The 12108-nt window shown below is 46.8% G+C and overlaps 1 protein-coding gene across 1 annotated transcript in view; it reads right to left on the bottom strand.

The window, feature by feature from the left end:
- LOC122920385 (guanine nucleotide-binding protein subunit alpha-11) overlaps positions 1-11665 on the bottom strand; it is a 36938-nt gene extending 25273 nt beyond the window's left edge. Inside the window, exon 1 of the mRNA XM_044269842.1 lies at positions 11295-11665. Coding sequence (XP_044125777.1) covers positions 11295-11430 — 136 coding nt within the window. The 5' untranslated portion in view covers positions 11431-11665. The remainder of the gene's footprint in view (positions 1-11294) is intronic.
- Between the last annotated feature and the right edge of the window lie 443 nt (positions 11666-12108).

Below are 12108 nucleotides of genomic sequence, written 5' to 3'. Positions count from 1 at the left end.
GGTATTACACACACTTGTGGTTGAGTTACAATCACTAATTACCATGCAGCACCGGTATGTTCCACTTGAAACAACGGCAAGTCCTGGTGCAGCCCAGCCATTACAGTATGTGTTACCAGTGGCTAAACCTATGTAAGGCCTCTTTCACACTTGCGTTGTCCGGATCCGGCGTGTACTCCACTTGCCGGAATTACACGCCGGATCCGGAAAAACGCAAGTGTACTGAAAGCATTTGAAGACAGATCCGTCTTCAAAATGCTTTCAGTGTTACTATGGCACCCAGGACGCTATTAAAGTCCTGGTTGCCATAGTAGTAGTGGGGAGCGGGGGAGCAGCATACTTACCATCCGTGCGGCTCCCGGGGCGCTCCAGAGTGACGTCAGAGCGCCCCATGCGCATGGATGACGTGTCCATGTGATCACGTGATCCATGCGCTTGGGGCGCCCTGACGTCACTCTGGAGCGCCCCGGGAGCCGCACGGACGGCAAGTATGCTGCTCCCCGCTCCCCACTGCACTTTACCATGGCTGCCAGGACTTTAGAGTCCCGGCAGCCATGGTAACCATTGAGAAAAAGCTAAACGTCGCATCCGGCAATGCGCCGAAACGACGTTTAGCTTAAGGCCGGATCCGGATCAATGCCTTTCAATGGGCATTCATTCCGGATCCGGCCTTGCAGCAAGTGTTCCGGATTTTTGGCCGGAGCAAAAAGCGCAGCATGCTGCGCTATTTGCTGCGGCCAAAAAACGTTCCGTTCCGGAACGGAAGACATCCTGAAGGACGGACTGTCCATTCAGAATGCATTAGGAAAATCCTGATCAGTATTCTTCCGGCATAGAGCCCCGACGACGGAACTCTATGCCGGAAGACTATAACGCAAGTGTGAAAGAGCCCTAACGGCACCCTTACCATCTGATGGAGGGCCAACAATGCAAGATGTTCCCTGCTGGCAAGCTCAAAGTGGGGTCAGACTTTAGTGAGGTTCTCTCATGGAGACAACAACTTTCACCTTGAAGTTGGCCTGACAATCATCTGATCATCACAGTCACAGCTTCAGAAACCCCTGGCAGCCAGCCATACATTTTCCATACAGTGACCATTGGACAAATTGGAAGCAGAACTCAGAAGAAAAAAAAAAGAAAAAGAAAAGCCCCAAATGCTGCAGAAAGATTTGCATCTTTGCACTTGGAAACCATGGCCCTGATTTATCATGACGGCGTGTGCAGGCCTAGTCACTTCTTACAGAAGTCTGTGCATCAGACTGGAATCTACTCCAGTCATTTATACCAGTTTCTGATGCAAGTGATGATTGTGCCGGTGGCCCTGCCCACATCCATCCTCGCCATGCCCCCTTTTCGGAAGCTGATGAGCGAGTTATAAAAATACCAATTTGCGACTAGATTTACTTTAGCAAGTTTTTAAATGGCAAAACAAAATCTGGCGTAGGGAGACGGTAGTTTTAGGTTTTTAGAGTTTGCTGCATTTTTCAGAGACATGATCATATTTTGTAACTACTACTACACATATGCCTCACCGCCTCACTGTATTAAATGGAAAACTATGACAAACTGAGACCTGCACAAACATTGGGCCTTTTACAAGGGCCAATAACCAGTGAAAATATTGGAAAGGAGTGTAATCCAGAATGTTACCTGCCCCATGTAAATGTGCTGCTGATCACCAGATGGATGAGCAAGCACTCACTTGCTGGTTGATCGCATCTTTAACAGGGAATCAAAACATGATTTTGCCAGCAGCAGTTTCCCGGTTTACACAGGGATGTGCCAGCAAACAATGAATCTGTATGAGGATGAGAGAGAGAGAGATCGCAGCAATGATCATTCAATCCCATACAGAGTGGATGGTAAATGCAGCTCTCCCCTCTTCTCAACCATCAGGAACAAACGGTTCGTTCTTGCTAACTGCCTTGTTAGTGGACCTGTCTAAGGGGATCTGCACATGGGTGTGGGTTTAGAAACAATATCTGCCCAACCAGCCGCTTTATTTTTTTAATGGGGTTCCAAAGGGGACGGGGTCCCCATTCTTGTGATTTTGGGAGTCCACCAATCCTCTAGTTCTCCCCTGTGGATAGGGGATAACTTCACATAACTGGAATACTCCTTTAACATTGAAGTTGCAACACCAAGAAGGACAAGTTGTAAGGTTAGGCAAATTGAGCAAGTAGCGCCAAGATCTGTAGATCAAATTTTAAAGCACCTAGCTCCAATCTGTGGCATGTGGGAGGGGCATAAAAGCCAGTTCAAAGGCAAAGTTTTTTATCCACCTAAAATTCAGATCAAGTTGTGTGGAATGATTTGCGAGCAGGAGACATTGCACAATGTGCCAGATATCGCCACTTAACACAAAATGAGGGACAGAATCCTTGAACCGAGAGACCTCGTTTATCATACTGCCAGATTGCCAAGCGCCTTGGTTGAGATGTCAGCACTGTTCAATGTTGTGTCTTCTGGTGTTTGGAAGAACAAGGATGAACTGGAATGACAGCAAAAGGTGAGTAGAGTTGAACCTTTGCATGGACTATGATTGGATCATTATACACCATTATTCTATTCTGCTGGTGAAATAGGATGTTACATCCCAAGTAGGGATGAGTGAACTTGTGTTTCAAGTTTGGCATACAAGGTTCGGGTTATCAAAAAATTCCGCTATGGATTCTGCTACTACGGACCATAACTTATGGTTCGTTGTAGCGGAATCCATAATAAAAATTCTTAGATAACCTGAACCTTTCATGCCAAACTTGAAACATAAGTTCGCTCTATACTAATCCCAAGCCTAAGGCAGCAAACAGTAGACGCTTGCACAACATTGGGCTACAAGTAGGGGTGGGCGATATGGCCTAAAATCTATATTGCGATATAATTTTAAGCATGTCCGATATATTGTTTTCTATATTTTTTTTAACTTTTTATTTAATAACTATTAGCCCCCTTAAGGGCTAGAACCCTTGTCATATTCACCCTAATAGGGCTCTATTAGGGTGAGTAGGACTTTACATTCTCCCGGCTGCCCTGTGCTTTGTGCACACAGCAGCAGGGAGCTGACCATGGCAGCCAGCCCCTCATGTGCCCCCCCAGCCTCTCCCTCTGATCAGCCCCCTCTGGTAACTAACCCCCCCCCCGGTAACTAACCCCCCCCCCACCCTCCCTCCCCAGTATTAACCATTGGTGGCACATACGACCATGGCCTGCACGACTGGTCATTGGTCTGCAGTCGCAAATAGAGCTGCCAACAGTGGATCTTGACAATTTGTGTGCCCAAGTGCATACAGCCATTAATAACCACACTGATAACATGCCAAGGTGTGTAAGTGCATGTATTTCTGCGCATGGCACTTATACTCAATATTGAAAATCTAGATGGAATGAATATTTTGTTTCCATTTTTTATGATTAGCACGTCTATCGATCCAGTGATCTCCATAATTCTATGACTTTTCCTTCTTGGTGTTGCAATTTCAACGTTGAGGAGTTTATATCACCTGCTCTGTACAATGCTCATAAGTAGTTCAGACATCAGCATGATATTCCCCACTTATACTCTGATTCCTAACCACCTGAATGGCAGCCATGTCACAAAAATTCCCCCCTGGCTGAAAACAGCTTCCAAAAAATAAAATCCATTTGCCATGCGTGTCAGGAGCCGGATCTGACCTCTCCAGCAGCCTCATTCTAATGAGACAACCTCTTCAAAGGGTTATCCTGGTGACAGACTGCCTAAAACAGCATCTTAAGGAGCAAAACCACTGACTGAAGCCTCTTTCACACGAACGTGTGCGCTCCGTCGCCGTATTACGGACAGCATTTACGGATCCGCAATACACCGTTCCATGTGCATTCCGCATCACGGAGGGGAAACATTCACTTCAATGGGTCCACAAATCCAGAGAGGCGGAACGGAACACTATGGAAGCACTACAGAGTGTTTTTATAGGGTTTTGTCCCGTACTTCCATTCCACAAAAAGATAGAACATTTCATATATTTTTGCAGAATGGCCGGATCGCGGACCCATTGAGTGAATGGTGAACACAAGCACCAAATCAAGCTGATTTCACAGCAAATGTAGTTAGTGAAACACTGCCGATTTGCCGCAGATTTCACCCTCTGCATTCACCTGGGGCCGCTGATGACATGGAGCCCCTTATGTGCCAAGATTCCACGGTTGCTATTTACTGCGGCATCTAGGGTGTTAAACGGCTGGGATTGGAGTTATTACCATTACTGAGGAAGTCCGACTACAGTCCGCAACGGGCTCCAGCAGTGCAGCCTGGTTCTTGAACCCCTGCCGCCTGCGCAGAGTTTAACGTTGTTTCAGACAGCAAGGACTGAACACACAAGACTGCCCGCACCGATACAGTGCTCCGGAGGGGGGGGGGGCTGGGAAATAAATAAAAATCTGTGTTCTTTAATATTTCAAAAAAAACACAACATTGCCAGACTGAAATGTATAATTCATTACAGCCCGCTTACTACTGAGGACAAGCTCTGTGGAAACTAGTGAAATGTAGTCCCTGAACCCTGCCAAGCAAAGAAACACAGCGATTCCATTCTTGGTAGTGCCATGCACAGGTATAACAGCACGGATTGCATCACCTTAGTCCTACACAGGTTTCAACAGCTGCCAAGCGAGAATCATAAGCTTTAAAAGGATATATCTAGAATCCAACACTACTCGCCCCTCTGGAAGTGCAAAAATGGCAGCTAGCAAATGTATCTTTATCCAGTCCCACAAATAGGAGTCTGTATGTATTACTGTTATTTCACTGCTCGGCATGATCTGCAATCAAAGTGTAAAATGCACCGACATTCATTTCAATTCCGACATGTGACCCGGATGGTAAGAAGAGGGAGAGGGCAGCAGACACAGGCTGGATCTATGGCAGGAGCACCAGGAGACGAACCTAGGAGGAGATGCACAGGTCTGCACAAGACAAACAAAGAGCATTCAGAAAGTTCCCCAATTTTAGATTTAGAAAGCCATAGTCTAAAGTTGATCAAAAATGGATGATTTCAACTAAAACAAATGTTCGTCGGTTGCGATTTTAACAATGAATGATCATTTTAGTCAATAGATGATAGACTTTTATAGTCTGAAAACAAGTCGGCTGTCGCTTGGGTTCATTGAAGATGTATATAGTGCAACAGCACTCTACAAACCAAATAAAGTACAAAGACATATTATATTGCAAATGCTATGCTAATAAATTAGAGATGCTTGGCAAATATATTTTGTACAAAATTATTTGAGCCTGCACGCCACGGCGATCTCTATAAGACGGGTCCTAACCCTAAACTCGCCTGTTATGTGCCATGACAGCGACCATGAAGTTCAGGAGGTGTAGGTTCTACATGCAATGCTGGGCCCCTTTTGGTTTATATCTCTGTGGTGCCAGAACGGCCTCCCTTGAATCCAGGGACTACAAATACCAACATGCATGCTGAGCCTGTTTTGCCTCACATGCTGATTTTAATTAGCATGAGAACATAGTTTGCTCAGCATGCATGTTGGTATTTGTAGTCCCTGGATTCAATGGAGGCCATTCTGGCACCATAGAGATATAAACCAAAAGGGGCCCAGCATGCATTTGGGACCTACACTTCCTAAATTTCATGGTCGCTGTCATGGCACATAACAGGCGAGTTTAGGGTTAGGACCCGTCTTATAGAGATCGCCGTGGCGTGCAGGCTCAAATAATTTTGTACAAAATATATTTGCCAAGCATCTCTAATTTATTAGCATAGCATTTGCAATATAATATGTCTTTGTACTTTATTTGGTTTGTAGAGTGCTGTTGCACTATATACATCTTCAATGAACCCAAGCGACAGCCGACTTGTTTTCAGACTATAAAAGTCTATCATCTATTGACTAAAATGATCATTCATTGTTAAAATCGCAACCGACGAACATTTGTTTTAGTTGAAATCATCCATTTTTGATCAACTTTAGACTAATGTGTATGGCTACCTCAAGTGCTCAATAATTAACGCCCCTCCAATGCACGGCCTGATTGCACTAGCATTCATTCTTCATGATCCTGCATCACTTAATCACACCTTGGCATCCATGGAAGGCTTGAAGTACCTCCTTTAGGCCTCATGCACACGGCCGTGTTCCGCGGCCGAGAGCGGACCGTGGAAACCCGGCCGGGGATTCCTCCTGACAGCATGAGCGCACGGCGTCCTTGGTTGCTAGGACGCCGTGCGCTTCATGCATGCGCTGCTGTACAATAATACACTAGTATAGTGTATTACTGTACAGCAGCGGCTGCATGAAGCGCACGGCGTCCTAGCAACCAATGACGCTGTGCGCTCATGCAGTCAGGAGGAATCCCGGCCGGGTTTCCACGGTCCGCTCTCGGCCGCGGAACACGGCCGTGTGCATGAGGCCTTATAAGGAAATATCCACATAACTAACGATCGGCCGCATACATATATTACGGAGAGTTATTTTGTTGGGATCATTCGTTAGACTGAGCTCTTTGTATTAAGGAATCTTAGAGTGGGTGCAGATGTTGGATAAATGTCAGAAAAATGTACAGGTTTTAAAAGTCTTGTTCTATCACTTAATGTGGGGATGATGAACCCGTCCCCGCTCCTGACATGCTTGTTTTAATAGCTTCATGCATTCCCCGTGTAATAACAATTCTGGAGCATCTAGTGGTATGGCTTTATGTTGTGCCATTCCTTTATTATTGCTAGTAGAAGTTATGAATGACTTGCTAGCAGTCTGCAGTAAGGGTACTGAGGGTGGTAACCAGTTGTGGGTGTGTACCTGCACAGACTGACTATCCAATCAGTGCTGCCATTCTCCGACTGTCCGAGGACACATCCCCAACTGGTTACCACCACTCTGTACCCTTACTGCAGACTGCTAGCAATTCAATCATTACTTCTAGTAGGAATAAGAGGAATTGCACAACATACAGACATAAGAAAAGATGTTTCAGAATTGTTATTACATGGGGAATGCATGAAGCTATTAAAACAGACATGTCAGGGGAGGTGAAAGGTTCAACACACCCATCTTTATGATGGATACAAAATTGTAACATACAACACTGTACATCATAAAAAAAAAATTATCCCGCTTCTAATTTACATGAAGGAGACTGGCTGGTCATCAGAGGAACAAGGTGTTCTACAAGCACTTTTCTAAATTAGCAGGCCCCGATTCAGTTAGGGGACGCAGTTAGTGGGCGCTATAAGTTTAGGCTACTTTCACACAGCCCTTGGTACATACATCATATGTATCCATTAACTTGGAGGCCCAAAGCATCCTTTGAGCCTCTTTCAGCCCTGTATATATCAGGTTTTTTTCATTATGGAGTAGCACAGCACACCGCACTAGTCAATAAAAATGCATCAAGCTAAAATAAAAATAAAAGTATACTGAATGGTATACATTTTTTTTTCTAAAATGGGAGCCTATAAGCAATAAATGCCACTGCAGAGGTACAACCAGGAAGTCCTCTCAATATATACCTCCAAAAACACTTAGGGGGGCTCCACACACACACACATCTGCAAGTCACCTTGGGTGGCTCTAAAAACACAATAACCAAATACTTTGTTTGCAAAATACGCCCCAAAAGGTGGGGCAAGCGGGCAGTGTATTTTTCCCCACTAGCGTTTTCATGCCGTTTTCCCCTAGAGAAGGTGATGTAAAAATACCCAATTACAAAAAATAAAATAATAATTCCCATAGACCTTCAGCTAACATCTGGAGCTGACGTTTTTACAGCACAAAAATCTACATGCGAATTCCCCCTTAGGCTATATTCACACAAAGTTGAAGATAAAGTCAGTCAGTTTTTCAAGGCCATTTTGCATCCGTGTGTCACAACTAGGGATGAGCAAATTGACTTCAGATGAAACAGCCGAACTAGTGGGGCAAAATGGCCTTGAAAAACTGCCGAACAAGTGGTACCTTGGAACTGAACCAGAGTTCGGGAAATGGTTCTTTACAGTACAAATTAAATTTATTAAGTTCTTACCCAAAGTCTCAAGACTTCGCAAAGCAATAACTTCGTCTCATCGGAGCCAATACATTCCAAGGCCCCATGTGCACGACCGTTGTTTGGGCCCGCATCCGAGCCGCCGCTTAGGTGGCTCGGATGCGGACCCATTCATTCCAATGGGGCCGCAAAAGAGGCGGACAGCACTCCGTGTGCTGTCCGCATCTGTTGCTCCGTTCCATGGCCCCGCAAAAAAAATATAACATGTCCTATTCTTGTCCGCACTTTGAAGACAAGAATACGCATTTATATTGCCGGCACCCGTTCCGCAAATTGCGGAAGGCAACACGGGCGCAAAAAAACGGCACGGTCGTGTGCATGAGGCCTAAGGGTCCATTCACACATCTGCAGTGTTTTGCGGATCCGCAAAACACCGGGCCAGCACCCCAATAGAAATGCCTATTCTTGTCCAAAGGCGCGGACAAGAATAGGACTGTGTGCTGTCTGCATCTTTTCCGTCCCCATTGCAAATGAATGGGTCCGCACCAGTTCTGCACATCTGAATGGAGCCTTATACTGTACAGAGCTCCTGCTCAGTACAGTATTAGAACAAAGTTTTCTGCATATCGACTTCAGCGGTTTCATCCGAATTCGATTCGCTCATCCCTAGTCACAAACTTTCATTTCATCCATTTCCCATCCATCTAACAGTTTTAACGGCCATCTATCACCCACTTACCATTCATTTTCAACTGCCGTTTAAAAATATATAATAGAACGGCCGTTAAAGTAGTTCATTATAATAGGGTTTGTCATAAATTGGGCACCTCCCATTTTTTGGCAGGTAGTATTCGCAGTCCGTTGCACCACCGCCCATAGACACGTGGCCAGTCATGCGATTATAGTCTTAGAGCAGGGATCAGCAACCTTTAGCGCGCCAGCTGTGGTAGAACTACAACTCCAAGCATGCACAGTTGCTCAGCTGTACACAGAACTCCTATAGAAATGAATGGAGCATGCTGGGATTTGTAGTTTCTTAACAGCTGGAGTGCCAGAGGTTGCTGAACCCTTGCAGCTTTGGTAAGCAAACACATTTCAGGAATATTTCAGAAATTCCCCTTCAAAAACGTCTACTATGCGAATGCTCCCAATGACAGAGCAGAGCAGTAAAAGGACATCCCCTCTCCACCCCTCGATCCATCACAAGGGAGGACGTTCTAAGAGAAAGTAGATTCCCCAGCGTAAAGTGTAGGCCCAGAGAGGAGGAATTTGGGACCTTCTGGCAGTCTGGCCTGAGTGCAGATAGGGCCCTGTGTGAACTGGGACAGGCTCTGCTGCTCTCACATAACCGGCTCGGAGGCGTAGTCCAACCCACGTAATAACGGATTAGCTCATTTATTTTATCAGATACAACAGGTTTCTTGATTACACAGACCATCTCCGAGTATTTAGAATATCCTCGACAGCGGGTTGGATGGCAAATGTCCTTTTGGAGCCATAATTATCACCGCCATTCAGGGGCAATAATCAAGGATTATGATCCTGGTCACACCACCCAAATCTCCTCTGGTCAGAGGTTTTTGTGTTCAGTGGAGTGTTGGCCCCTGAATTGTGACAGAATATAATACCGCCACAACACACTTACCTCTGCTCCACCACCTACATGTGAGCAGCGCCAGTCTACATTACGTATGGAAAACCTGCCTTATAATACTGTACAGCATACAAACCTCATGTTACACATTACCTTTTACGAGCCCTGCCCGTAGCAAGGCAATCGTTCCTGCAGATTTTGAGGAGGATTTTGCCCTTTACAAGGCAAAGAATGAAATCGGGGCAAAACCGCATCAAAATCGGCAAGCAAAATGTTTTTGGTGAGAATTTGGTGCAGAAACGCACACAAATCCGCATGGAAAATCTGTTTGAAAACCTGTGCAGGTCGTCTACAGCTGTCCATACACTTCAGATAGCTTCTGGCCAACAGGTCTTCCCTCAACACTTCTTCCTCAGCAGCTGAGGGAATAAACGACCAGGCATGTTGAGATCCAACATGCCCAATCCTTTCTTCCCTGACATCTGCTACCACAGGAAAGTCCAGTGACCCTCAAACATATTAGATGGCAGGCCGTTCCTGGTAAAGTCTTCAGAGATGTCTACCCAACGGATATAGGCAACTTAACATGGATAACCTGGTAGATAAAGGGTGCCAGGAGCCACTGTGCCCACAATGGTACTACAGCAGGAACTTGATCATTACCCAATAGATGCCAAAAGCAAAGGCTGGGGGGTTCCCCTAGAGCAGTGTTGGCAAACCTATGGCACGAGTGCCAGAGGCAGCACTCAGAGCCCCCTGTGAGGGCACCCACACCCTATGGTGTACCAATATGCCTTAGACTTTTCCTACCATTCACCAGCGCAGGGCGCACTATGAACAGCACAGGCAGCGCACTGAATGTAGGCAGGCTGTTATGGCTAAGTGATAAAGTACATGGAAGATTTACTATATTGGACTGTAGTATTCAGGGTAAATTGCCATGTTGGTACTTTGTGATAATTAAGCGGGTTTTGGGTTGCAGTTTGGGCACCTGGTCTCTAAAAGGTTCGCCATCACTGGTCTAGGGTATGGAGGTTATTATAGGGATGGGTCGGGTACGTGGTCCCCAAGTGGCATGGAGGTTATTTTAGGGATTGGGGTGGGGGGGGTTGAGGGTGTCCCCCTATAGTATGAAGGTTATTTTAGGGATGGGCGCTGGTAGGGGGTCCCCCTATAGTATGGATGTTATTTTAGGGATGGGCGCTGGTAGGGGGTCCCCCTATAGTATGGATGTTATTTTAGGGATGGGCACTGGTAGGGGGTCCCCCTATAGTATGTATGTTATTTTAAGGATGGGCACTGGTAGGGGGTCCCCCTATAGTATGTATGTTATTTTAAGGATGGGCACTGGTAGGGGGTCCCCCTATAGTATGGATGTTATTTTAAGGATGGGCACTGGTAGGGGGTCCCCCTATAGTATGGCAGTTATTTTACAGATGTGTGACTGGTAGGGGGTTGTACGGAGGTTATTTTAGGGATGGGCGCTGGTAGGGAGTCCCCTTATAGTATGGAGGTTATTTTATGGATGTGTGACTGGTAGGGGGTTGTACGGAGGAAATTTTGGGATGGGGGCTGGTAGGGTGTCCCCCTTATAGTATGGGGGTTATTTTAGGGTTGGGGGCTGGTAGCATGGAGGTTAAGCATTAGCCCTCCCCATGCCCAGGATGGGCAGTGCACACCTCAGCTCCCACATATGTCACCTTCGCCCCCGCCCCACAGTACCTAGCAGCAGCAGCTTCAGCTCCCGCCGAGATTCCTTCTTGTCCCTCTTGATTTTCTTCTCGATCTCAGCGTTGATCCTCTTGGATTCCTTCACCTCCTCACTCAGACAGCAGGCCATCATGGAGTCCAGAGTCATCCCTTCCCCCGGCACCAAGGCCCGCACCGGGGGCCTCTCCCACCCGGGGAGGGGGGGGAAGGGAACACTTACTTACCGCCCCGGTCTCCGAGCCTCCTCACAGGGCGCCTAGCATCCAGCCGAGGATACAGGAGGAGGGAGGGGGCGGACACCAAGCACTTCCCCTCCCAGCCTGGCCGTGACCGGGGTTTCCGCTTTCTGAGCCCCGGAGCAGCCACAACCTAACTTCTCTGTCAGAAAACAGGCCGTAAAAGGCAGCCGAAGCGACCAATCAGCGAGCCGGTTGTCACACGACGTCAGGCCGGGGGGAACGTCCCGCACGTCAGGCTTGGTTGTTCTCTTCCCGTAGATGCTGGGGCGTGGGTGCGGGGAATTCTGGGTAGCGTAAGGATGGCGCTGTACTTATACGGTTACCACAGCAACGACGGCCTAGCATTTGGCCTAGCCTAGCTTTTTATTAGGGTCTCCCATTCCCCTCCTTCTGGAGGAATAACCCCCTTCTCCACTGGGCATGAGGGGCAGTGGATAGATGTGGTACACACCTGGGCACTGTTTACCTGATCCAGACAATACTCGTGCTAGTCAAGGCAGGTTGTAGGCAAAATATGGCCCTGGGCACCACAGAGATTAATTGTGGCCTTGTATCTGCGTTGAAATATGGGCACGTTAACCAATTGT

Source organism: Bufo gargarizans, chromosome 1 (genome assembly GCF_014858855.1).
Source record: "Bufo gargarizans isolate SCDJY-AF-19 chromosome 1, ASM1485885v1, whole genome shotgun sequence".
Lineage (NCBI taxonomy): Eukaryota > Metazoa > Chordata > Amphibia > Anura > Bufonidae > Bufo > Bufo gargarizans.
The sequence above is the reverse complement of the archived record's forward strand: the minus strand, read 5'-3'. Positions and strand labels throughout refer to the sequence as shown.